The sequence below is a fragment of the Dendrobates tinctorius genome, unplaced genomic scaffold (assembly GCF_039654945.1).
Source record: "Dendrobates tinctorius isolate UK_male_01 unplaced genomic scaffold, ASM3965494v1 ptg000223l, whole genome shotgun sequence".
Classification (NCBI taxonomy): domain Eukaryota; kingdom Metazoa; phylum Chordata; class Amphibia; order Anura; family Dendrobatidae; genus Dendrobates; species Dendrobates tinctorius.
The window spans coordinates 13,344,799-13,368,057 of record NW_027361890.1 but is presented as its reverse complement, the minus strand read 5'-3'; the positions used below and the strand labels follow the sequence as shown (position 1 = coordinate 13,368,057).

The 23,259-nt window shown below is 46.0% G+C and overlaps 1 protein-coding gene across 1 annotated transcript in view; it reads right to left on the bottom strand.

Moving 5' to 3' along the window:
* Nucleotides 1-17,143, bottom strand: part of DHX35 (DEAH-box helicase 35) — an 84,334-nt gene extending 67,191 nt beyond the window's left edge. Inside the window, exons 1-3 of the mRNA XM_073555352.1 lie at nt 16,896-17,143; nt 4,941-5,068; nt 4,772-4,864 (exon numbers count right to left, since the gene is read on the bottom strand). Of these exons, the coding sequence (XP_073411453.1) occupies nt 4,772-4,864; nt 4,941-5,068; nt 16,896-17,091 (417 nt within the window). The 5' untranslated portion in view covers nt 17,092-17,143. The remainder of the gene's footprint in view (nt 1-4,771; nt 4,865-4,940; nt 5,069-16,895) is intronic.
* Between the last annotated feature and the right edge of the window lie 6,116 nt (nt 17,144-23,259).

The window sequence follows — 23,259 nt, the reverse complement described above, 5'->3', positions numbered from 1 at the left end:
CATCAGGTGGCAGACCTCTGTCAATCCGGCCAGCTCCACTACCCACAGTAACCACCAGAGGGAGCCCCGACTCAGAAGTAAGAGAATTCACAACAGAAGGCCTGCTGCATAAAGTCTCCTCTTAACAGTTGTTGTAGAGATGTGTCTGCTGCTAGAACTCTGTGTGGCATTGACCTGGTCTCTAATCTGAGCTGCTGTTAACCTGTGATTTCTGAGGCTGGTGACTCGGATGAACTTATTCTCCGCAGCAGAGGTGACTGTTGGACTTCCTTTCCTGGGCCGGTCCTCATGTGAGCCAGTTTCTTTGTAGCGCTTGATGGTTTTTGCCACTGCACTTGGGGACACTTTCAAAGTTTTCCCAATTTTTCGGACTGACTGACCTTCATTTCTTAAAGCAATGATGGCCATTCGTTTTTCTTTACTTAGAATTTGTATTATGGCAAGAAAAAAGCAGCTAACAGTCTATTCAGGAGGACTATCAGCTGTGTATCCACCAGACTTCTGCACACTGATGGTCCCAACCCCATTTATAAGGTAAGAAAGGTAAGAAATCCCACTTATTAAACCTGACAGGGCACACCTGTGAAGTGAAAACCATTTCCAGTGACTACCTCTTGAAGCTCATCAAGAGAATGCCAAAAGTGTGCAAAGCAGTAATCAAAGCAAAAGGTGGCTACTTTGAAGAACCTAGAATATAAGAAATATTTTCAGTTGTTTCACACTTTTTTGTTAATTATATAATTCCAACCAGAGTACACCTCATTCTACTTAATGTGCTTCTGATTAGGTGATCGCCTGAACCAAATCTTATTTAACGAAGTATAAAATATCCTGCTGTGGTGTTCACAATCCTCTTGCAATAGGACAAGCTGGATGGCTAAACAAGTGCAAGTAATATCCCAAAAGTAATAGGAATGAAAAAATAAGTTTTAACCATGCCAAAGGAGTTGAAAAGAAAGCCTTGAGTGAGGAAAAGAAGGGCTCAATTCTGGCTTTACTAGCAGAGGGATACAGTGAGCGTCATGTTGCCTCCATCCTTAAAATTTCTAAGATGGCAGTCCATTACAACAAGGTCAAGCAGCAGACATTGGGGACACCAAAGCTACAGACCAGCAGAGGGCGAAAACAACTCTCCACTGACCGGGACGACTATCATCTTAGTCGAATGTCACTCAGCAACCGCAGGATGACGTTAAGTGACCTACAAAAGGAATGGCAAATTGCAGCTGGGGTGAAGTGCATGGCAAGAACAGTTCGTAACAGGCTCCTAGAGGCAGGGCTCATGTCATGTATAGCTAGAAAAAAGCTTTTCATCAATGAGAAGCAAAGGAGAGCCAGGCAGAAGTTTGCCAAAGACCATAAGGATTGGACCATAGAGCAGGGTTCCCCAACTCCAGTCCTCAAGGCCCACCAACAGATCATGTTTTCAGGATTTCCTTTGTATTGCACAGGTGATGCGAATATCACCTGAGCAATACTAAGGAAATCCTGAAAACATGATCTGTTGGTGGGCCTTGAGGACTGGAGTTGGGGAACCCTGCCACAGAGGACTGGAGTAAGGTAATCTTCTCTGAGTCTAATTTTCAGCTTTGCCCAACACCTGGTCATCTAATGGTAGACGGAGCCCTGGAGAGGCGTACAAGCCACTGTGTCTTGCACCCACTGTGAAATTTGGTGGAGGATCGGTGATGATCTGGGGATGCTTCAGCAAGGCTGGTATTGAGCAGGTTAATCTTTGCAAAGGATGTATGAATCAAGCCGCATACAAGGTTATCCTGGAAAAACAGTTGATTCCTTCTACTCAGGAAATGTTCCCAAACTCTGAGGACTGGTTTTTCCAGCAGGACAATGCGCCATGCCACACAGCTAGGGCAATCAGTGTGTGGATGAAGGACCACCACATCAAATCCCTGTCATGGTCAGCCCAATCTCCAGACCTGAACCCCACTGAAAACCTCTGGAATGTAATCAAGAGGAAGATGGATAGTCACAAGCCATCAAACAAAGAAGAACTGCTTAAATTTTTGTACCAGGACTGGCATAAGGTCACCCCAAAACAGTGTGAAAGACTGGTGGAAAGCATGCCAAGATGCATGAAAGCTGTGACTAAAAATCATGGTTATTCCACAAAATATTGATTTCTGAGCTCTTCCTGAGTGAAAACATTAGTATTGTTGTTTCTAAATGATTATGAACTTGTTTTCTTAGCATTATTTGAGGTCCGCAAGCACTGCATCTTTTTGTTATTTTGACTATTTCTCATTTTCTGAACATAAATACAAAATGTAGTGCTTGGAAATTCGGGGACATGTCAATATTTTAACCCCTTAACGACCGCCGATACGCCTTTTAACGGCGGTAATTAAGGGTACTTAAACCACAGCACCGTTAATTCACGGCGCTGTGGAGTAAGTAAATAGCGCCCCCCAGTGTCGGATTTTCTCTGGGGTCTCGGCTGCCGGGGGCAGCCGAGACCCCAGAGAACATGAATCGGGTCGTTTTTTGCCGACCCCGCTTTTGCGATCGCCGTTATTAACCCTATAACGGCGAACGCAAAAAAAAAAAGCCGCGATTTTACATTTAATTTCTCTTTCCTCTGATGTGATCGCACATCAGAGGATAGAGAAATAGGGTCCCCGATCCCCCCGGTCCCCTCCCGGTACCTCTCCCTTGTCCACCGTCCCCTCCCGGTGGTCCCGCGCCCGCCGGCGTCATCCGATGGGCGCCGCCATCTTGAAAATGGCGGGCGCATGTGCAGTGCGCCCGCCGGGAATCTGCTGGCTCCGGCTGGCAGATTCCATTCATTATTTTGATCACTATGATAAACGATCATAGTGATCAAAATAATAAAAATAGTACATAACCCCCCCGTTTATCACCCCCTTATATAGGCACACATAATGAAATAAAAAAAATATTTTTTTTTTCAGTTTTCCATAAGGGTTAGGGTTAGGCTAGGGTTAGGGTTAGGCTAGGGTTAGGGTTGGGATAGGGTTAGGGTTGGGCTAGGGTTAAGGGTTAGGGTTGGGCTAGGGTTGGGCTAGGGTTAAGGCTAGGGTTGGGATTAGGGCGAACTAGGATTAGGGTTAGAATTAGGATTAGGGATAGGGGTGTGTTGGGGTTAGGGTTGGAGCAAGAATTGAGGGGTTTCCACTATTTACCAACTTTGGGGGTCTAAAAATTAGGGTCTAAAAAAATCACTTTTGCGGAAATAAAAAAGACTTTTTATTTTCACGGCTCTGCGTTTATAAACTTCTGTGACGCGCCTGGGGGTTCAAAGTGCTCACCACACATCTAGATAAGTTCCTTAAGGGGTCTAATTTCCAAAATGGGGTCACTTGTGGGGGGTTTCCACTGTTTAGGCCCATCAGGGGCTCTGCAAACGCAACATGATGCCCGCAGACCATTCCATCAAAGTCTGCATTCCAAAATGGCACTCCTTCCCTTCCGAGCTCTCCCATGCGCCCAAACAGTGGTTCCTCCCCACATATGGGGTATCAGCGTACTCAGGACAAATCGCATAAAAACTGTGGGGGTATGATTTCTCCTGTTACCCTTGTAAAAATAAAAATTTGGGGGTGAAAAGATCATTTTTGTGGAAAAAAAAATGGATTTCTTATTTTCACGGCTCTACGTTATAAACTTCTGTGAAGCACTTGAAGGTTCAAAGTGCTCACCACACATCTAGATAAGTTCCTTAATGGGTCTAGTTTCCAAAATGGGGTCACTTGTTGGAGGTTTCCACTGTTTAGGCACATTAAGGGCTCTCCGAACGCAACATGGCATCCGATCTTAATTCCAGCCAATTCTGCGTTGAAAAAGTCAAACGGTGCTCCATCCCTTGCGAGCTCTGCCGTGTGCTGAAAAAGGGGTTTACCCCCACATATGGGGTATCGGCGTATTAAGGAGAAATTGTACAACAAATTTTGTGGTTGATTCTCTCTTTTAACACTTGTGAAAATAAAAAAAATTGGTTCTGAAATAATTTTTTTCCAAAAAAAAGTTAAATGTTAATTTTTTCCATCCACATTGCTTTCGTTCCTGTGAAGCACTTAAAGGGTTAATAAACTTCTTGAATGTGGTTTTGAGCACCTTGAGGGGTCTAGTTTTTAGAATGGTGCCACTTTTGGGTATTTTCTGTCATGTACACCCCTCCAAATGACTTTAAATATGATATGGTCCCTAAAAAAAAATGGCTTTGTAAATTTTGTTGTAAAAATGAGAAATCGCTGGTCAACTTTTAACCCTTATAACTTCCTAACAAAAAAAAAATTTTGCTTCCAAAATTGTGCTGATGTAAAGTAGACATGTGGGAAATGTTACTCATTAAGAAATTTATGTGACACATCTCTCAGATTTAAGGGCATAAAAATTTAAAGTTTTAAAATTGCAAAATTTTAAAATCTTTTGCCATATTTCTGTTTTTTTCATAAATAAACACAAGACTTATCGAAGAAATTTTACCACTAACATGAAGTACAATATGTCACGAAAAAACAATCTCAGAATCAGCAGGATCCATTAAAGCGTTCCAGAGTTATAACCTCATAAAGGGACAGTGGTCAGAATTGTAAAAATTGGCCTGGTCATTAAGCTGCAAACTGGCTCTGTCGCTAAGGGGTTAAAGAATAAAAGATCAATTTACATTTTACTCAAAAATATACATGAGACAACCCATTTAATGTGCAGTAATGGGACCATTAGATCATGCGTTTGGAATCCCATTTAGGGTCACGATGCCGACCACATTTAGTTCACAGTTTTGATTTACCTGGGGTATTTGTGTGCTTTTCCCACATCCCGTTTCTCCAATAATGACCACAGTTTGGTAATTTTCCACTAGGTAAAGGATGTGATTTCTGAGCTGGAAATGATAAATTCACGTATAAGACACCACATAATTATAGCACTGTAAGGAACACCCTAGAAACCCGATTTACCTTAAATACTGGCAGTTTCTGCCTCTGCTGCTCAATGGATAGAGAAGCATGTGGGTTATAAATAACAGATGACACCTCGGCATTGCTCAGCCTCTCTTCCGCAAGGTGTGCTCCAGGGCCCTCAGTTCCTGTAAGACACATCAAACAAATGACTACAGGTAGCCTTGTAAAAGATTCATCTTAAAGAGTTACTACCCTTTTTAGTAACTCTTGATCAGCTTTTGCAAAGTTCTGAATCTTTTAAATAGACATCTTATCACTATTGTGAAAGTGCCGTTTATCTGCCTAGCTCACGCTCTTTTAGAAGCTGCTTTGCACTGCTGTTCTAGCAAGACCCATACTCAAACACTATTTGCCAACGCTGTGCATGGGGGGGGGGGGGAGGGAGGAAGAGGAGCTCACACAAGAAGAATGTTTGTAAACAATATGATTCTTGGTAGAACAGCAATTCAAAGCAGCTTCTAAAAGAGGATGAACGGAGCAGATAAAACAGGACTTTCAGCAAGGTGTTTGAGGGAGAAAGAAGCCAAATAAGGTAAAGGAGTATATTTAAAAGATTCATAAACTTGCAAAGAATGACCAAGAATTCAAGGAGTTTTCAGGGCTCACAAATTATTAAAGCATTGAAAAGCCTATTGGAAATGAATAAACTTCTTAATTTTCTGAGCTGTCAAGTGTACAGAAATTTCCTGTCTATACTTTGAACTGAATGTAGCCAGTCAGTCAATCTCAGCCGTGAAAGCTGAAGGCAGATCTCACAGTAGTGAATGATGATGTCAAGGGGGGCTTGGCCAGAGATCCTCAGGAAGTTATGAGTGACTGGGGATGAGCACAGACAGGGAGACCCCATAAAAGCAGTTAAAGGGAGTCTGTCACCCCATTTTCGGCCTATAAGCTGCAGCGATAACCATCAGGGGCTTATCTACAGCATTCTGTAATGTTGTGGATAAGTCCCTGATGTAACCTGAAAGAGAAGAAAAACACGTTAGATGATACTCACCCGGGCGTCTGGTCCGGTCCGATGCCTCCCATCTTCATACGATGACGTCCTCCTTGCTTCTCCCTCGGCTCCTGCGCAGGCATACTATATCTGCCCTGTTGAGGGCAGAGCAGAGTACTGCAGTGCGCAGGCACGGGACCTCTCTGACCTTTCCCGGCGCCTGCGCACTGCAGTACTTTACACCACCCCCCGGCGAGTATAATCTAACGTGTTTTTCTTATCTTTCAGGTTACATCGGGGGCTAAAAGTTAGCAAGGGTGATTTGGGGATTCATTACAGGGACACTAGATCGATTTTTAGAAGGAAAAAATGTGACCAGAAAACCACTTACATTTTATTTTTAAATGTAGATATTCCTAAAGTTTATTACAAAATTACTTACAATCTTAAATGGGCTGACCAGCTAAAGAAAGTAGTTAAATTGACTTAGATTAGTTATGAATCTTACAAATATACATCACATCTGGAAGGTACCCAAATCTTCAGGTACAAACACTGGTCCTTGGTCCCAGCAAGTCCTCTGTTTGGTAAGTGTCAGACACTGGATTGCATTTCTAGTATCTCCACATCATCAGTGCTGCAATTATATAGTCAGAGACGGAGGAATAGCAAGCACAAACAGGTAGGAGGACCTGCAGCTTGTAGCTAAAGATCACTGCATCTCTCTGAAGTGAAGCATAGGGTTAGCGAAGTGCATAACTTAAAAAAATGTTGTTAAACATGCAGAAATTAGTAAGTGCACAATTTGTTTAAATTAATGTAAAAGGATTCTCGACATTGAGGCCAACAGTGCTGGACCAAATCCCCGTAGTGATGATCTTCCATACGGACAGCTAAACCACAGGATCCTAAGAAGTCAAGTGGGAATACCAAATAACCATGCTGTGTAGAGTTGGTGTGAATCGATTTGCATGACCCAGCTCATTGGTCATGACAATAGCCTGACGGCATCCATGACAATTTCTTTGATTTGCTGGCCTGGCGTCATGTCGATCACATATCCACACACAGGTGCTCTAATTGCTGAAACCACCGACGCTCATCACAATGGAGCAGGAGTTTGCACCCCATTGCTCCATTCATTCTCTATGAAACTACAGGAGGTAGGCGAGCTCTGTATCTGGCTATAGAGCCAAATATCAAGCTAATTTGACACCATGTTTAGCAGTTTATGCTCCAATTCACCCTTTTTGGCCTCAGGTCTAATATAATATATGTATATAGATTACATACAGTGGGGAAAAAAAGTATTTAGTCAGTCAGCAATAGTGCAAGTTCCACCACTTAAAAAGATGAGAGGCGTCTGTAATTTACATCATAGGTAGACCTCAACTATGGGAGACAAACTGAGAAAAAAAAATCCAGAAAATCACATTGTCTGTTTTTTTTTTATTTTATTTGCATATTATGGTGGAAAATAAGTATTTGGTCAGAAACAAGCAATCAAGATTTCTGGCTCTCACAGACCTGTAACAACTTCTTTAAGAGTCTCCTCTTTCCTCCACTCATTACCTGTAGTAATGGCACCTGTTTAAACTTGTTATCAGTATAAAAAGACACCTGTGCACACCCTCAAACAGTCTGACTCCAAACTCCACTATGGTGAAGACCAAAGAGCTGTCAAAGGACACCAGAAACAAAATTGTAGCCCTGCACCAGGCTGGGAAGACTGAATCTGCAATAGCCAACCAGCTTGGAGTGAAGAAATCAACTGTGGGAGCAATAATTAGAAAATGGAAGACATACAAGACCACTGATAATCTCCCTCGATCTGGTGCTCCACGCAAAATCCCACCCCGTGGGGGCAGAATGATCACAAGAACGGTGAGCAAAAATCCCAGAACCACGCGGGGGGACCTAGTGAATGAACTGCAGAGAGCTGGGACCAATGTAACAAGGCCTACCATAAGTAACACACTACGCCACCATGGACTCAGATCCTGCAGTGCCAGACGTGTCCCACTGCTTAAGCCTGTACATGTCCGGGCCCGTCTGAAGTTTGCTAGAGAGCATTTGGATGATCCAGAGGAGTTTTGGGAGAATGTCCTATGGTCTGATGAAACTAAACTGGAACTGTTTGATAGAAACACAACTTGTCGTGTTTGGAGGAAAAAGAATACTGTGTTGCATCCATCTAACACCATACCTACTGTAAAGCATGGTGGTGGAAACATCATGCTTTGGGGCTGTTTCTCTGCAAAGGGGCCAGGATGACCGATCCGGGTACATGAAAGAATGAATGGGGCCATGTATCGTGAGATTTTGAGTGCAAACCTCCTTCCATCAGCAAGGGCATTGAAGATGAAACGTGGCTGGGTCTTTCAACATGACAATGATCCAAAGCACACCGCCAGGGCAACGAAGGAGTGGCTTCGTAAGAAGCATTTCAAGGTCCTGGAGTGGCCTAGCCAATCTCCAGATCTCAACCCTATCGAAAACCTTTGGAGGGAGTTGAAAGTCCGTGTTGCCAAGCGAAAAGCCAAAAACATCACTGCTCTAGAGGAGATCTGCATGGAGGAATGGGCCAACATACCAACAACAGTGTGTGGCAACCTTGTGAAGACTTACAGAAAACGTTTGACCTCTGTCATTGCCAACAAAGGATATATCACAAAGTATTGAGATGAAATTTTGTTTCTGACCAAATACTTATTTTCCACCATAATATGCAAATAAAATGAAAAAAAAAAAAAAAACAGACAATGTGATTTTCTGGATTTTTTTTTCTCAGTTTGTCTCCCATAGTTGAGGTCTACCTATGATGTAAATTACAGAAGCCTCTCATCTTTTTAAGTGGTGGAACTTGCACTATTGCTGACTGACTAAATACTTTTTTTCCCCACTGTATATTATATACACACTGCTCAAAAAAGTAAAGGGAACACTTAAACAACAGAATATAACTCCAAGTAAATCAAACTTCTGTGAAATCAAACTGTCCACTTAACAAGCAACACTGATTGACAATCAATTTCACATGCTGTTGTGCAAATGGAAAAGACAACAGATGGAAATTATTGGCAATTATCAAGAATATTTAGAATTGAGAGTCCTAAATGGTTGATACCTTTTAATGGCTAACTGAAAAGATGGTAATAAATTGCAAGCTTTCGAGACTACGCAGGTCTCTTCATCAGGCATAGACTAAAGGTACTGTCACACTTAGCGATGTACCAGCGATATGACGCGGTCAGGATCGCTGGTGCATCGCTAAGTGGTCGCTAGTGAGCTGCCACACAGGCAGCTCTCACCAGCGACATCGCTGGGGACGGGGGTCGCTACTTACCTGTCACACTAGGCGATCCTGCATCCTTCCGCCTGGCTCCACGCTCGTCTCTCCACAGGAAGCTGACGAGAAACGGCCCAGGACGTTCTCGCGCGATCAGCTATAACCAGCGGGGGAGCGGGTCGTAGGTATCAGACACAGCGATATCGCTAGCGATATCGCTAGCAATATCGCTGCTACGTCACAAGCCCTTAATACAAAATCTGAAGAATAACATTTATACACAAGACAGCACACAAATAACTCAACAGATAAGACAAGTGATGTGAAGCAGAATAGTCATTGTGGTAGAGAGATAAGCATAAATATTGGAGCAGTTCATAGATAAGCAGTGTGAAGGTTTTATTGCCTTCTGATTGCCGGTCTGGTTCTGTGTTGTGATGACCCCAGAAGGTCTGAGGGGCAAATTCCTTAATTGATGTAAAAAGACATAAATCCATGCGACACATTAATACCTGCACTGAATTTGTCGAAAGTATTCAGGTCTAAGAAGTAAGGTTTCTCCTTGCGGAGAGTGACATGCCAGCTGTGGCTTGTCAAGGTAAGGAGACTTATTCGCCGTGCAATGCTCCTCTGGGAAAATAATAGAAAGATAGCCAAAGATTCTGATTTGGCTTGTATCCTAAGTCATACTACAAGACTCGTTAAAGGGTTGATTGTGACTTGTAGGATCGCTACTACCAATAGGTGGCGCTGTAGAGTAAAAGTCCTCTTTCTTTCTGAAGAGGCAATTTGCACATCGAAAGTATTCATAAATTTGTACTCAGATTCTCCTCGTTCTCTGAGACTTGAAGTTACCTTTTAATATAAGTAATTTAATGTCCATCATGCTAGGACCAGGGATACAAAAATGTTTCGCCACACGTAGAGCCATTCTTTTTACTCTTATTGTCTGGCGATGAGAATTCATCCTTGTTCTCAATTTTGCCCGGTCTCCCCCACATACAGACCCCCAGTAGGACATTTAGAACAAATAATTAAGTACACCACATTAGATGTGATGCAGCTGAAAGTACCTGGAATCTTCTAGTCCTGATGTGAGTTGGGGATCTTTATCTTGTCCGTGGTCATTATAAATGGACAGGTTTTACATTTTTTCTGGTTGCAAGGAAAGGTTCCTGCAGCTGTTGGAGAGGACAGGGAGCTTCTGACAATTATGCTTCTTAAATTTGGGGGGCTGCCTAAAACACAGCAGTTGGGGGTCTGGAAATATGGATTGTAATCGGGCATCTTTTTGCCTTCTGGGGTCATCACAACACAGAACCAGACCGGCAATCAGAAGGCAATAAAACCTTCACACTGCTTATCTATGAACTGCTCCAATATTTATGCTCATCTCTCTCCCACAACGACTATTCCGCTTCACATCACTTGTCTTATCTATTGAGTTATTTATGTGCTGTCTTGTGTATAAATATGTTATTCTTCAGATTTTGTATTCGTCTAGCCTGATGAAGAGACCTGCGTAGTCTCAAAAGCTTGCAATTTGTTACCATCTTTTCAGTTAGCCATTAAAAGGTATCAACCACTGAGGACTCTCAATTCTAAATATTCTTCTATCTACTGGCTAACACAGTACAAAGATATACACTCACTGGCCACTTTATTAGGTACACCATGCTAGTAAGGGGTTGGACCCCCTTTTGCCTTCAGAACTGCCTCAATTCTTCGTGGCAGAGATTCAACAAGGTGCTGGAAGCATTCCTCAGAGATTTTGGACCATATTGACATGATGGCATCACACAGTTGGCGCAGATTTGTCGGCTGCACATCCCTGATGCGAATCTCCCGTTCCACCACATCCCAAAGATGCTCTATTGGATTGAGATCTGGTGACTGAGGAGGCCATTTGAGTACAGTAAACTCATTGTCATGTTCAAGAAACCAATCTGAGATGATTCGAGCTTTATGACATGGCGCATTATCCTGCTGAAAGTAGCCATCAGATGTTGGGTACATTGTGGTCATAAAGGGATGGACATGGTCAGCAACAATACTCAGGTAGGCTGTGGCGTTGCAACGATGCTCAATTGGTACCAAGGGGCCCAAAGAGTGCCCAGAAAAAATTCCCCACACCATGACACCACCACCACCAGCCTGAACCGTTGATACAAGGCAGGATGGATCCATGCTTTCATGTTGTTTACGCCAAATTCTGACCCTACCATCCGAATGTCGCAGCAGAAATCGAGACTCATCAGACCAGGCAACGTTTTTCCAATCTTCTACTGTCCAATTTCGATGAGCTTGTGCAAATTGTAGCCTCAGTTTCCTGTTCTTAGCTGAGAGGAGTGGTACCCAGTGTGGTCTTCTGCTGCTGTAGCCCATCTGCCTCAAAGTTCGACGCACTGTGCGTTCAGAGATGCTCTTCTGCCTACCTTGGTTGTAACGGGTGGCAATTTGAGTCACTGTTGCCTTTCTATCAGCTCGAACCAGTCTGCCCATTCTCCTCTGACCTCTGGCATCAACATGGCATTTCCGGCCACAGAACTGCCGCTCACTGGATTTTTTTTCTTTTTCGGACCATTCTCTGTAAACCCTAGAGATGGTTGTGCATGAAAATCCCAGTAGATCAGCAGTTTCTGAAATTCTCAGACCAGCCCTTCTGGCACCAACAATCATGCCACGTTCAAAGGCACTCAAATCACCTTTCTTCCCCATACTGATGCTCGGTTTGAACTGCAGGAGATTGTCTTGAACATGTCTACATGCCTAAATGCACTGAGTTGCCGCCATGTGATTGGCTGATTAGAAATTAAGTCTTAACACACAGTTGGACAGGTGTACCTAATAAAGTGGCCAGTGAGTGTATATATTTCCTGTGGCAACAATTATCAAGACACCCTCAATAAAGGAGTGGTTCTGCAGGTGGGGACCACAGACCACATCTCAGTACCAATGCTTTCTGGCTGATGTTTTGGTCACTTTTGAATGTTGGTTGTGCTTTCACACTTGTGGTAGCATGAGGCGGACTCTACAACCCACACATGTGGCTCATGTAGTGCAGCTCATCCAGGATGGCATATCAATGCGAGCTGTGGCAAGAAGATATGCTGTGTTTGTTAACGTAGTGTCTAGAGGCGCTACTAGGAGACAGGCCAGTACACGAGGAGAGGTGGAGGGGGCCGTAGGAGGGCAACAACCCAGCAGCAGGACTGCTACCTCCACCTTTGTGCAAGGAGGAACAGGAGGAGCACTGCCAGAGCCCTGCAAAATAACCTCCAGCAGGCCACAAATGTGCATGTGTCTGCACAAACGGTTAGAAACCGACTTCATGAGGATGGTCTGAGGGCCCAAAGTCCACAGATGGGGGTTGTGCTCACAGCCCAACACCGTGCGGGACGCTTGGCATTTGCCACAGAACACCAGGATTTGTAAATTCGCCACTGGCGCCCTGTGCTCTTCACAGATAAAAGCAGGTTCACACTGAGCACGTGACAGACGTGACTGGAGATGCCATGGAGAGCGATCTGCTGCCTGCAACATCCTTCAGCATGACCGGTTTGTCAGCGGGTCAGTAAAGGTGTGGGGTGGCATTTCTTTGGAGGGACACACAGCCCTCCATAAGCTCACCAGAGGTAGCCTGACTGCTATTAGGTACCAAGATGAGATCCTCAGACCCCTTGTGAGACCATATGCTGGTGCGGTTAGCCCTAGGTTCCTCCTAATGCAGGACAATGCCAGACCTCATGTGGCTGGAGTATGTCAGAAGTTCCTGCAAGATGAAGACATTGACGCTGTGGACTGGCCCGTCCGTTCCCCAGACCTAAATCCGATTGAGTACATCTGGGACATCATGTCTCGCTCCATCCACCAACGTCACGCTGCACCACAGACTGTCCAGGAGTTGGCGGATGCTTTAGTCCAGGTTTGGGAGGAGATCCCTCAGGAGACCATCCGCCGCCTCATCAGGAGCATGCCCAGGTGTTGTACAGGGGTTGTACAGTAGGGAGGTCATACAGGCACGTGGAGGCTATACCCACTACTGAGCCTCATTTGACTTGTTTTAAGGACATTACAATCCACTTTAATTTTGTGTGTGACTCCAAATCCAGGCCTCCATTGGTTAATAAATTTTATCTCCATTGCTGATTTTTGGTGATTTTGTTGTCAGCACATTCAACTCTGTACAGAACAAAGTATTCAATGAGAATATTTTATTCATTCAGATCTAGGATGTGTTATTTGAGTGTTCCCTTTATTTTTTTGAGCAGTGTATTTTGCAATATGCAATACTGCAGCAAACTACAGTATTCCATAAAGAGACATCCAATAACTTCTGTTTACAATGAAACCTGTGGGCGACAGATGCCAGTCTATGCTGGTGGTATCTGTTAGATGTTGTTACATATCTAATGGACACTGGAAAACACATCTTAAACAGTCCATTACATAGCCAGTCATTCAATCGAGAGGCCGTCAGGTAATAATACATTTCCCCCGGCAGCCTCGATGTAGGTTACGGACGCTGGTTGGTCATGACTAGTACCAAGAATTTTTGCATTTTCTATAGTGCTCATAAGATTGTAGATCACCAGCCATAAACATGGACCTGAATGGGGCAGGCTGGGATGTAGACAGCGATGTGCCAGCACCGTGGACAGAGCAGGATACAAGTAGAATGATCCTGGGATGTCCAGGTGTGAATAGGACTGCTAGCACAATGGCTGCAACTTTGCGGCCTGTTGATGTGCTTATAATTAGGGATGAGAGGGACTCATGGAAGTTGGAGTTCTGGTACCAAGAATGTACCCAAATTTGAACCTGAACCCCATTAAAACAATGGTGACCTGAACTTTTGAACTGGAAAAATCTCTCCCCTTATCCCAGACATTGCAACGGACTTCCAGGAGAAATCAGTGTTAGGCATTTAGCACTGGACAGTGAGGCTGTGTGCCCACGATGCGATTTTTAAGCGTTTTTGCCGCGATTTTCGGCGTGAAAACGCTGTGAAAACGTTTAAAAATCTTGTCCATGACGCACCCCATGCATTCCTATGGCATTCCGCACATGCTGTGCTAATGCTGCGCTTTTTTCCGCGGCGGAATCGCATCGCGGAAAAAAATCGCAGCATGATCATTCTTTTGTGCGGAATCACAAAGAATTGCCGCGATTCCGCACCTATAGGAATGCATGAGAATTGCTTACTTCCCGCATGTGGCTATGCCCACCATGCGGGAAGTTAAGCGTCTCATGTGCGGTTGGTACCCACGGTGTGGAGGAGAGGAGACTGTCCTCCAGGCCCTGGGTACCATACCCCTGTAAAAAATGAATAAAAAATAAAAAAAATCGGGGTATATTTACCTTCCGACTTCCCGCGCTGCCATCCCGGGCCTCAGCGTTCCCAGTAATGCCTTGCGGCAAGGTCCTGTGATGGCGTGGTCTCGTGAGATCGCTATAGTAACGCGAGACCAACATCATCACAGGTCTCGCAAGGCATTACTGGGAACGCTGAGGCCCGGGATGGCAGCGCGGGAAGTCGGAAGGTAAATATACCCCGATTTTTTTTTATCATTCTATCTTTTACTATTGATGCTGCATAGGCGGCCTCAATAGTAAAAAGCTGCTCACACTTGTCAAACACTATGTTTGATGAGTGTGACCAACCTGTCAATCACTTTCCAAGCGGTGCTTCAAATCGCTTGGAAAGTGCTTGAGAAAATCGCGGAAAAATCGCGAACAGAATCGCAGTAAAATCGCGGTGAAATCGTGTGGAAAAAAACGCGCGATTTCTGGGAAGGAGTCCGGTTTTCATTGTGTGTTTTAAAATGCTACATGGGCCCATAGCCTGAGTGTGCGGTACAAACTCTGAACTTTTAAGTTTGGGTTTGCTCATCTCTACTCATAAAAATGGCCACCGTAACACAAAATGTTCACCTTTCCTTGGGGTGGTAATAGGGCAGAGCAGTAAAACTTGCTACAGTGGACATGTAAGGTCAAAGCGCTGCTCACTGAAGCGATATAAGCTTTTATTATTATTACTTATTTATATAGCACCATTGATTCCATGGTGCTGTACATGAGAAGGGGTTACATACAAATTACAGATGTCACTTACAGTAAACAAACTAACAATCACAGACTGATACAGAGGGGAGAGGACCCTGCCTATTCAGGCTTACATTCTACAGGATGGTGGGGAAGGAGACAGTAGGTTGGTGGGTTGCAGCAGTCCCAGTGTTGAGGTGATATCTCCGGTAGTGGTGAGAGAGGAGGTAGCGGTATCATTGATATGGCTGCCATTATTGGGTCTTGCCTCTTGGATCCTACTATGTAGGATCAACACTGACCCCTATTCGCAGATTTCCTATGGCCACATTTTCCATACATTTCAATGCAGATGCCGGTCAAGTGTATGGGCCGGATTCATTATTACATACTTTTAGGCTATGTGCACACGTATGCAGATAATTTCTGCATAAAAATAGGACTCCTTCCCAGAAAACGAAATTGCGCAAAAAAATGCGCATTTTTTATGCATTTTTTTTCCACGCGCGTCCCCAGACACATAGAAAATAGCCAGAAATGCGGAATTTACCACGAAAATAATGAGCATGCTGCATTTTTTACTGCAAAGCATTTTTTTTCGTGGAAAAAAACGCATCAATATGCACAAAAAGTGCAAAATGCATTAAAATGAATGGGAAGCTTCTTTTAAGCGTCTTTTGAGCGGATTTTTTGGTAAATCCGCGGGAAAAAAAAACGCAACGTGTGAACACAGCCGTGTTTTGCATCTTAGGCAGGGATCACACATGCGAGAAACACGGCTGAGTCTCACATGTTAATACCCGGCACTGCCGCCGGTACTTGGGAGCAGAGCGTGCGGCTCCATGTATTGCTATGCGGCCGCCTACTCCGATCCGAGTGCCGGCGGCAGTGCCGGGTATTAACATGCGAGACTCAGCCGTGTTTCTCACATGTGTGATCCCGGCCTTATTCAGATTTCCAATCCACCATTTTAAGGTCACTTTTTTATGTGTTTGCCTTATGCTCGTCATTGTGGGCAGAGGTTAGTGTTTCCAGGCTGAATCCATCACTTGTGACTGAAAAGTGGAACATATGACTTCTTGTGCTAAAAGTCACACAACAGGTTATAGACACAGAGTACTTTTTATTTAGTGCATAATTTGTGAACTGAATGCACCATTTCAATGAATTTGTGGTAAAAATGTCAACAAATAACAAACACAAGCAGTAAAACAGGGATGAATTGTGCCCCATAACCGTATGGAACAGTGTCCTGCCCTGGCTCATTCTGAAGAAGGCAGAATCGTGAATGCAGCTCTGGCTATGCAGGCTGTACGTCAGTGCTCCAGAGGAACCTGTATAAAATCCTTGGGGCCTACGTTACAATACTAGTGTAGCCCTGTAGCCCACACAGAAGCTGTTGTTTACAGCAACCAATCAGATCATTTATTTCATACTGTAAACTAAACTGGACAAAAGAAAGCAGGATGCTGATTGGTTGCTACAGGTAACAGCTGTACATGCTACACAGGGCGCACACATACTGAGCTCCCATTTCGCGCTGAGCGTCTCGGGCCACCGTTTTTTGCTTTGGAGCTTTAAAAGCTGCGTTCCGCTGACAACACGTCTCCGATTGATTCTAAGGCCACGACACAACACTGCAGCCCCCACTAGCGCCCTATTTCCCGTACAACCCTCTTACCCGGCTTCCAGAAGCGCACCGGTCCCACGGGCGCCGCCATTTTTGTTTTGGGCTCGCCAAGAGCACGTCTCAAAATGTGAGCATGCGCAGAGCCGGTAGACGAGCTTGATTGATGGTCGCCATGGTTTCCTTCCGGCTTTTTGGACAGATCGCAAATGCAGTAACCTAGTAACAGGCCAGACAGTGTGCGAGACATGGGAGTCCCAGATATGTATGTGTGTTTGGGGGTGCAGGCGATGTATGGGAGGAGTAAAGGAGGTAGGAGGGAAAATGGCAGTGACCGGTGGAATGACAGGGGAGATAAGACAGAGGAGGAGGTGGGGAGCACGAGCTGATGTAAGGGGGAGGGGAGCTACTGGCGGGGCTGGAGCAAGGAGAGGGTATGCCCCATAACGTGCCAGCATATATGAGCCATAACTGGCCAGAGAGCCCGCAGATGCCCATGGCAAGGTGCCAGTCACAGACCACCTGAGATACACCAGCTCCCAATAGTGCCAGAGGTGCCCCATAACTGCAGAATACAGATGCCCCGTACAGTTTGCCAGCCACATATGTACCCGGTATGGTCAGTGTGCCAGCCACATATCTACCCGGTATAGTGTACCAACCACATATGTACCCGGTATAGTCAGTGTGCCAGCCACATATGTACCCGGTATGGTCAGTGTGCCAGCCACATATGTACCCGGTATAGTCAGTATACCAACCACATATGTACCCGGTATAGTCAGTGTGCCAGCCACATATGTACCCGGTATGGTCAGTGTGCCAGCCACATATCTACCCGGTATAGCGTACCAACCACATATGTACCCGGTATGGTCAGTGTGCCAGCCACATATCTACCCGGTATAGTCAGTGTGCCAGCCACATATGTACCCGGTGTAGTCAGTGTGCCAGCCACATATCTACCCGGTATAGTGTACCAACCACATATGTACCCGGTATAGTCAGTGTGCCAGCCACATATCTACCCGGTATAGTGTACCAACCACATATGTACCCGGTATAGTCAGTGTGCCAGCCACATATGTACCCGGTATAGTCAGTGTGCCAGCCACATATGTACCCGGTGTAGTCAGTGTACCAACCACATATGTACCCGGTATAGTCAGTGTGCCAGCCACATATGTACCCGGTATGGTCAGTGTGCCAGCCACATATCTACCCGGTATAGTCAGTGTACCAACCACATATGTACCCGGTATAGTCAGTGTGCCAGCCACATATGTACCCGGTATGGTCAGTGTGCCAGCCACATATGTACCCGGTATAGTCAGTATACCAACCACATATGTACCCGGTATAGTCAGTGTGCCAGCCACATATGTACCCGGTATGGTCAGTGTGCCAGCCACATATCTACCCGGTATAGTCAGTGTACCAACCACATATGTACCCGGTATAGTCAGTGTGCCAGCCACATATGTACCCGGTATGGTCAGTGTGCCAGCCACATATCTACCCGGTATAGTGTACCAACCACATATGTACCCGGTATGGTCAGTGTGCCAGCCACATTTGTACCCGGTATAGTCAGTGTGCCAGCCACATATGTACCCGGTGTAGTCAGTGTGCCAGCCACATATCTACCCGGTATAGTGTACCAACCACATATGTACCCGGTATAGTCAGTGTGCCAGCCACATATCTACCCGGTATAGTGTACCAACCACATATGTACCCGGTATAGTCAGTGTGCCAGCCACATATGTACCCGGTATAGTCAGTGTGCCAGCCACATATGTACCCGATGTAGTCAGTGTACCAACCACATATGTACCCGGTATAGTCAGTGTGCCAGCCACATATGTACCCGGTATGGTCAGTGTGCCAGCCACATATCTACCCGGTATAGTCAGTGTACCAACCAAATATGTACCCGGTATAGTCAGCGTGCCAGCCACATATGTACCCGGTATGGTCAGTGTGCCAGCCACATATCTACCCGGTATAGTGTACCAACCACATATGTACCCAGTATGGTCAGTGTGCCAGCCACATATGTACCCGGTATAGTCAGTGTGCCAGCCACATATGTACCCGGTGTAGTCAGTGTGCCAGCCACATATGTACCCGGTATGGTCAGTGTGCCAGCCACATATGTACCCGGTATGGTCAGTGTGCCAGCCACATATCTACCCGGTATAGTCAGTGTGCCAGCCACATATGTACCCGGTATGGTTAGTGTGCCAGCCACATATGTACCCGGTATAGTCGGTATACCAACCACATATGTACCCGGTATAGTCAGTGTGCCAGCCACATATGTACCCGGTATGGTCAGTGTGCCAGCCACATATCTACCCGGTATAGTGTACCAACCACATATGTACCCGGTATAGTCAGTGTGCCAGCCACATATGTACCCGGTATGGTCAGTGTGCCAGCCACATATCTACCCGGTATAGTCAGTGTACCAACCACATATGTACCCGGTATGGTCAGTGTGCCAGCCACATATCTACCCGGTATAGTGTACCAACCACATATGTACCCGGTATGGTCAGTGTGCCAGCCACATATCTACCCGGTATAGTGTACCAACCACATATGTACCCGGTATAGTCAGTGTGCCAGCCACATATGTACCCGGTATGGTTAGTGTGCCAGCCACATATGTACCCGGTGTAGTCAGTGTGCCAGCCACATATGTACCCGGTATGGTCAGTGTGCCAGCCACATATGTACCCGGTATGGTCAGTGTGCCAGCCACATATCTACCCGGTATAGTCAGTGTGCCAGCCACATATGTACCCGGTATGGTTAGTGTGCCAGCCACATATGTACCCGGTATAGTCAGTATACCAACCACATATGTACCCGGTATAGTCAGTGTGCCAGCCACATATGTACCCGGTATGGTCAGTGTGCCAGCCACATATCTACCCGGTATAGTGTACCAACCACATATGTACCCGGTATAGTCAGTGTGCCAGCCACATATGTACCCGGTATGGTCAGTGTGCCAGCCACATATCTACCCGGTATAGTCAGTGTACCAACCACATATGTACCCGGTATGGTCAGTGTGCCAGCCACATATCTACCCGGTATAGTGTACCAACCACATATGTACCCGGTATGGTCAGTGTGCCAGCCACATATCTACCCGGTATAGTGTACCAACCACATATGTACCCGGTATAGTCAGTGTGCCAGCCACATATGTACCCGGTATGGTTAGTGTGCCAGCCACATATGTACCCGGTATAGTCAGTATACCAACCACATATGTACCCGGTATAGTCAGTGTGCCAGCCACATATGTACCCGGTATGGTCAGTGTGCCAGCCACATATCTACCCGGTATAGTGTACCAACCACATATGTACCCGGTATAGTCAGTGTGCCAGCCACATATGTACCCTGTATGGTCAGTGTGCCAGCCACATATCTACCCGGTATAGTCAGTGTACCAACCACATATGTACCCGGTATAGTCAGTGTGCCAGCCACATATGTACCCGGTATGGTCAGTGTGCCAGCCACATATGTACCCGGTATAGTCAGTATACCAACCACATATGTACCTGGTATAGTCAGTGTGCCAGCCACATATGTACCCGGTATGGTCAGTGTGCCAGCCACATATCTACCCGGTATAGTGTACCAACCACATATGTACCCGGTATGGTCAGTGTGCCAGCCACATATGTACCCGGTATAGTCAGTGTGCCAGCCACATATGTACCCGGTGTAGTCAGTGTGCCAGCCACATATCTACCCGGTATAGTGTACCAACCACATATGTACCCGGTATAGTCAGTGTGCCAGCCACATATCTACCCGGTATAGTGTACCAACCACATATGTACCCGGTATAGTCAGTGTGCCAGCCACATATGTACCCGGTATAGTCAGTGTGCCAGCCACATATGTACCCGGTGTAGTCAGTGTACCAACCACATATGTACCCGGTATAGTCAGTGTGCCAGCCACATATGTACCCGGTATGGTCAGTGTGCCAGCCACATATCTACCCGGTATAGTCAGTGTACCAACCACATATGTACCCGGTATAGTCAGTGTGCCAGCCACATATGTACCCGGTATGGTCAGTGTGCCAGCCACATATGTACCCGGTATAGTCAGTATACCAACCACATATGTACCCGGTATAGTCAGTGTGCCAGCCACATATGTACCCGGTATGGTCAGTGTGCCAGCCACATATCTACCCGGTATAGTCAGTGTACCAACCACATATGTACCCGGTATAGTCAGTGTGCCAGCCACATATGTACCCGGTATGGTCAGTGTGCCAGCCACATATCTACCCGGTATAGTGTACCAACCACATATGTACCCGGTATGGTCAGTGTGCCAGCCACATATGTACCCGGTATAGTCAGTGTGCCAGCCACATATGTACCCGGTGTAGTCAGTGTGCCAGCCACATATCTACCCGGTATAGTGTACCAACCACATATGTACCCGGTATAGTCAGTGTGCCAGCCACATATCTACCCGGTATAGTGTACCATCCACATATGTACCCGGTATAGTCAGTGTGCCAGCCACATATGTACCCGGTATAGTCAGTGTGCCAGCCACATATGTACCCGGTGTAGTCAGTGTACCAACCACATATGTACCCGGTATAGTCAGTGTGCCAGCCACATATGTACCCGGTATGGTCAGTGTGCCAGCCACATATCTACCCGGTATAGTCAGTGTACCAACCACATATGTACCCGGTATAGTCAGTGTGCCAGCCACATATGTACCCGGTATGGTCAGTGTGCCAGCCACATATCTACCCGGTATAGTGTACCAACCACATATGTACCCAGTATGGTCAGTGTGCCAGCCACATATGTACCCGGTATAGTCAGTGTGCCAGCCACATATGTACCCGGTATGGTCAGTGTGCCAGCCACATATGTACCCGGTATGGTCAGTGTGCCAGCCACATATCTACCCGGTATAGTCAGTGTGCCAGCCACATATGTACCCGGTATAGTCAGTGTACCAGTCACATACTGTATGTACCCGGTATAGTCAGTGTGCCAGCCACATATCTACCCGGTATAGTCAGTGTGCCAGCCACATATGTACCCGGTATAGTCAGTGTACCAGTCACATATGTACCCGGTATAGTCAGTGTGCCAGCCACATATGTGCCCGATATGGTCAGTGTGCCAGCCACATATGTACCCGGTATGGTCTGTACCAGCCACATATTTACCCGGTATAGTCAGTGTACCAGCCACATATGTACCCGGTATAGTCAGTATACCAGCCACATATGTACCCGGTATAGTCAGTGTGCCAGCCACATATGTACCCGGTATAGTCAGTGTGCCAGCCACATATGTACCCAGTATAGTCAGTGTGCCAGCCACATATGTATCCAGTATAGTCAGTGTGCCAGCCACATATGTACCCGGTATAGTCAGTGTGCCAGCCACATATGTACCCGGTATAGTCAGTGTGCCAGCCACATATGTATCCAGTATAGTCAGTGTGCCAGCCACCTATGTACCCGGTATAGTCAGTGTGCCAGCCACATATGTACCCGGTATAGTCAGTGTACCAGTCACATATGTACCCGGTATAGTCAGTGTGCCAGCCACATATGTGCCCGGTATGGTCAGTGTGCCAGCCACATATGTACCCGGTATGGTCAGTGTACCAGCCACACGTTTACCCAGTATAGTCAGTGTACCAGCCACATGTGTACCCGGTATAGTCAGTGTACCAGCCACATATGTAACCGGTATAGTCAGTGTACCAGCCACATATGTACCCGGTATAGTCAGTGTGCCAGCCACATATGTACCCGGTATAGTCAGTGTACCAGCCACATATGTACCCGGTATAGTCAGTGTGCCAGCCACATATGTACCCGGTATAGTCAGTGTACCAGCCACATATGTACCCGGTATAGTCAGTGTGCCAGCCACATATGTACCCGGTATGGTCAGTGTGCCAGCCACATATGTACCCGGTATAGTCAGTGTACCAGCCACATATCTACCCGGTATAGTCAGTGTGCCAGCCACATATGTATCCGGTATAGTCAGTGTGCCAGCCACATATGTACCCGGTATAGTCAGTGTACCAGCCACATATGTACCCGGTATAGTCAGTGTGCCAGCCACATATCTACCCGGTATAGTCAGTGTGCCAGCCACACATGTACCCGGTATAGTCTGTGTGCCAGCCACACATGTACCCGATATAGTCAGTGTGCCAACCACATATGTACCCGGTAGAGTCAGTGTGCCAGCCATATATGTACCCGGTATGGTCAGTGTGCCAGCCACATATGTACCCGGTATAGTCAGTGTGCCAGCCACATATGTACCCGGTATAGTCAGTGTGCCAGCCACATATGTACCCGGTATAGTCAGTGTCC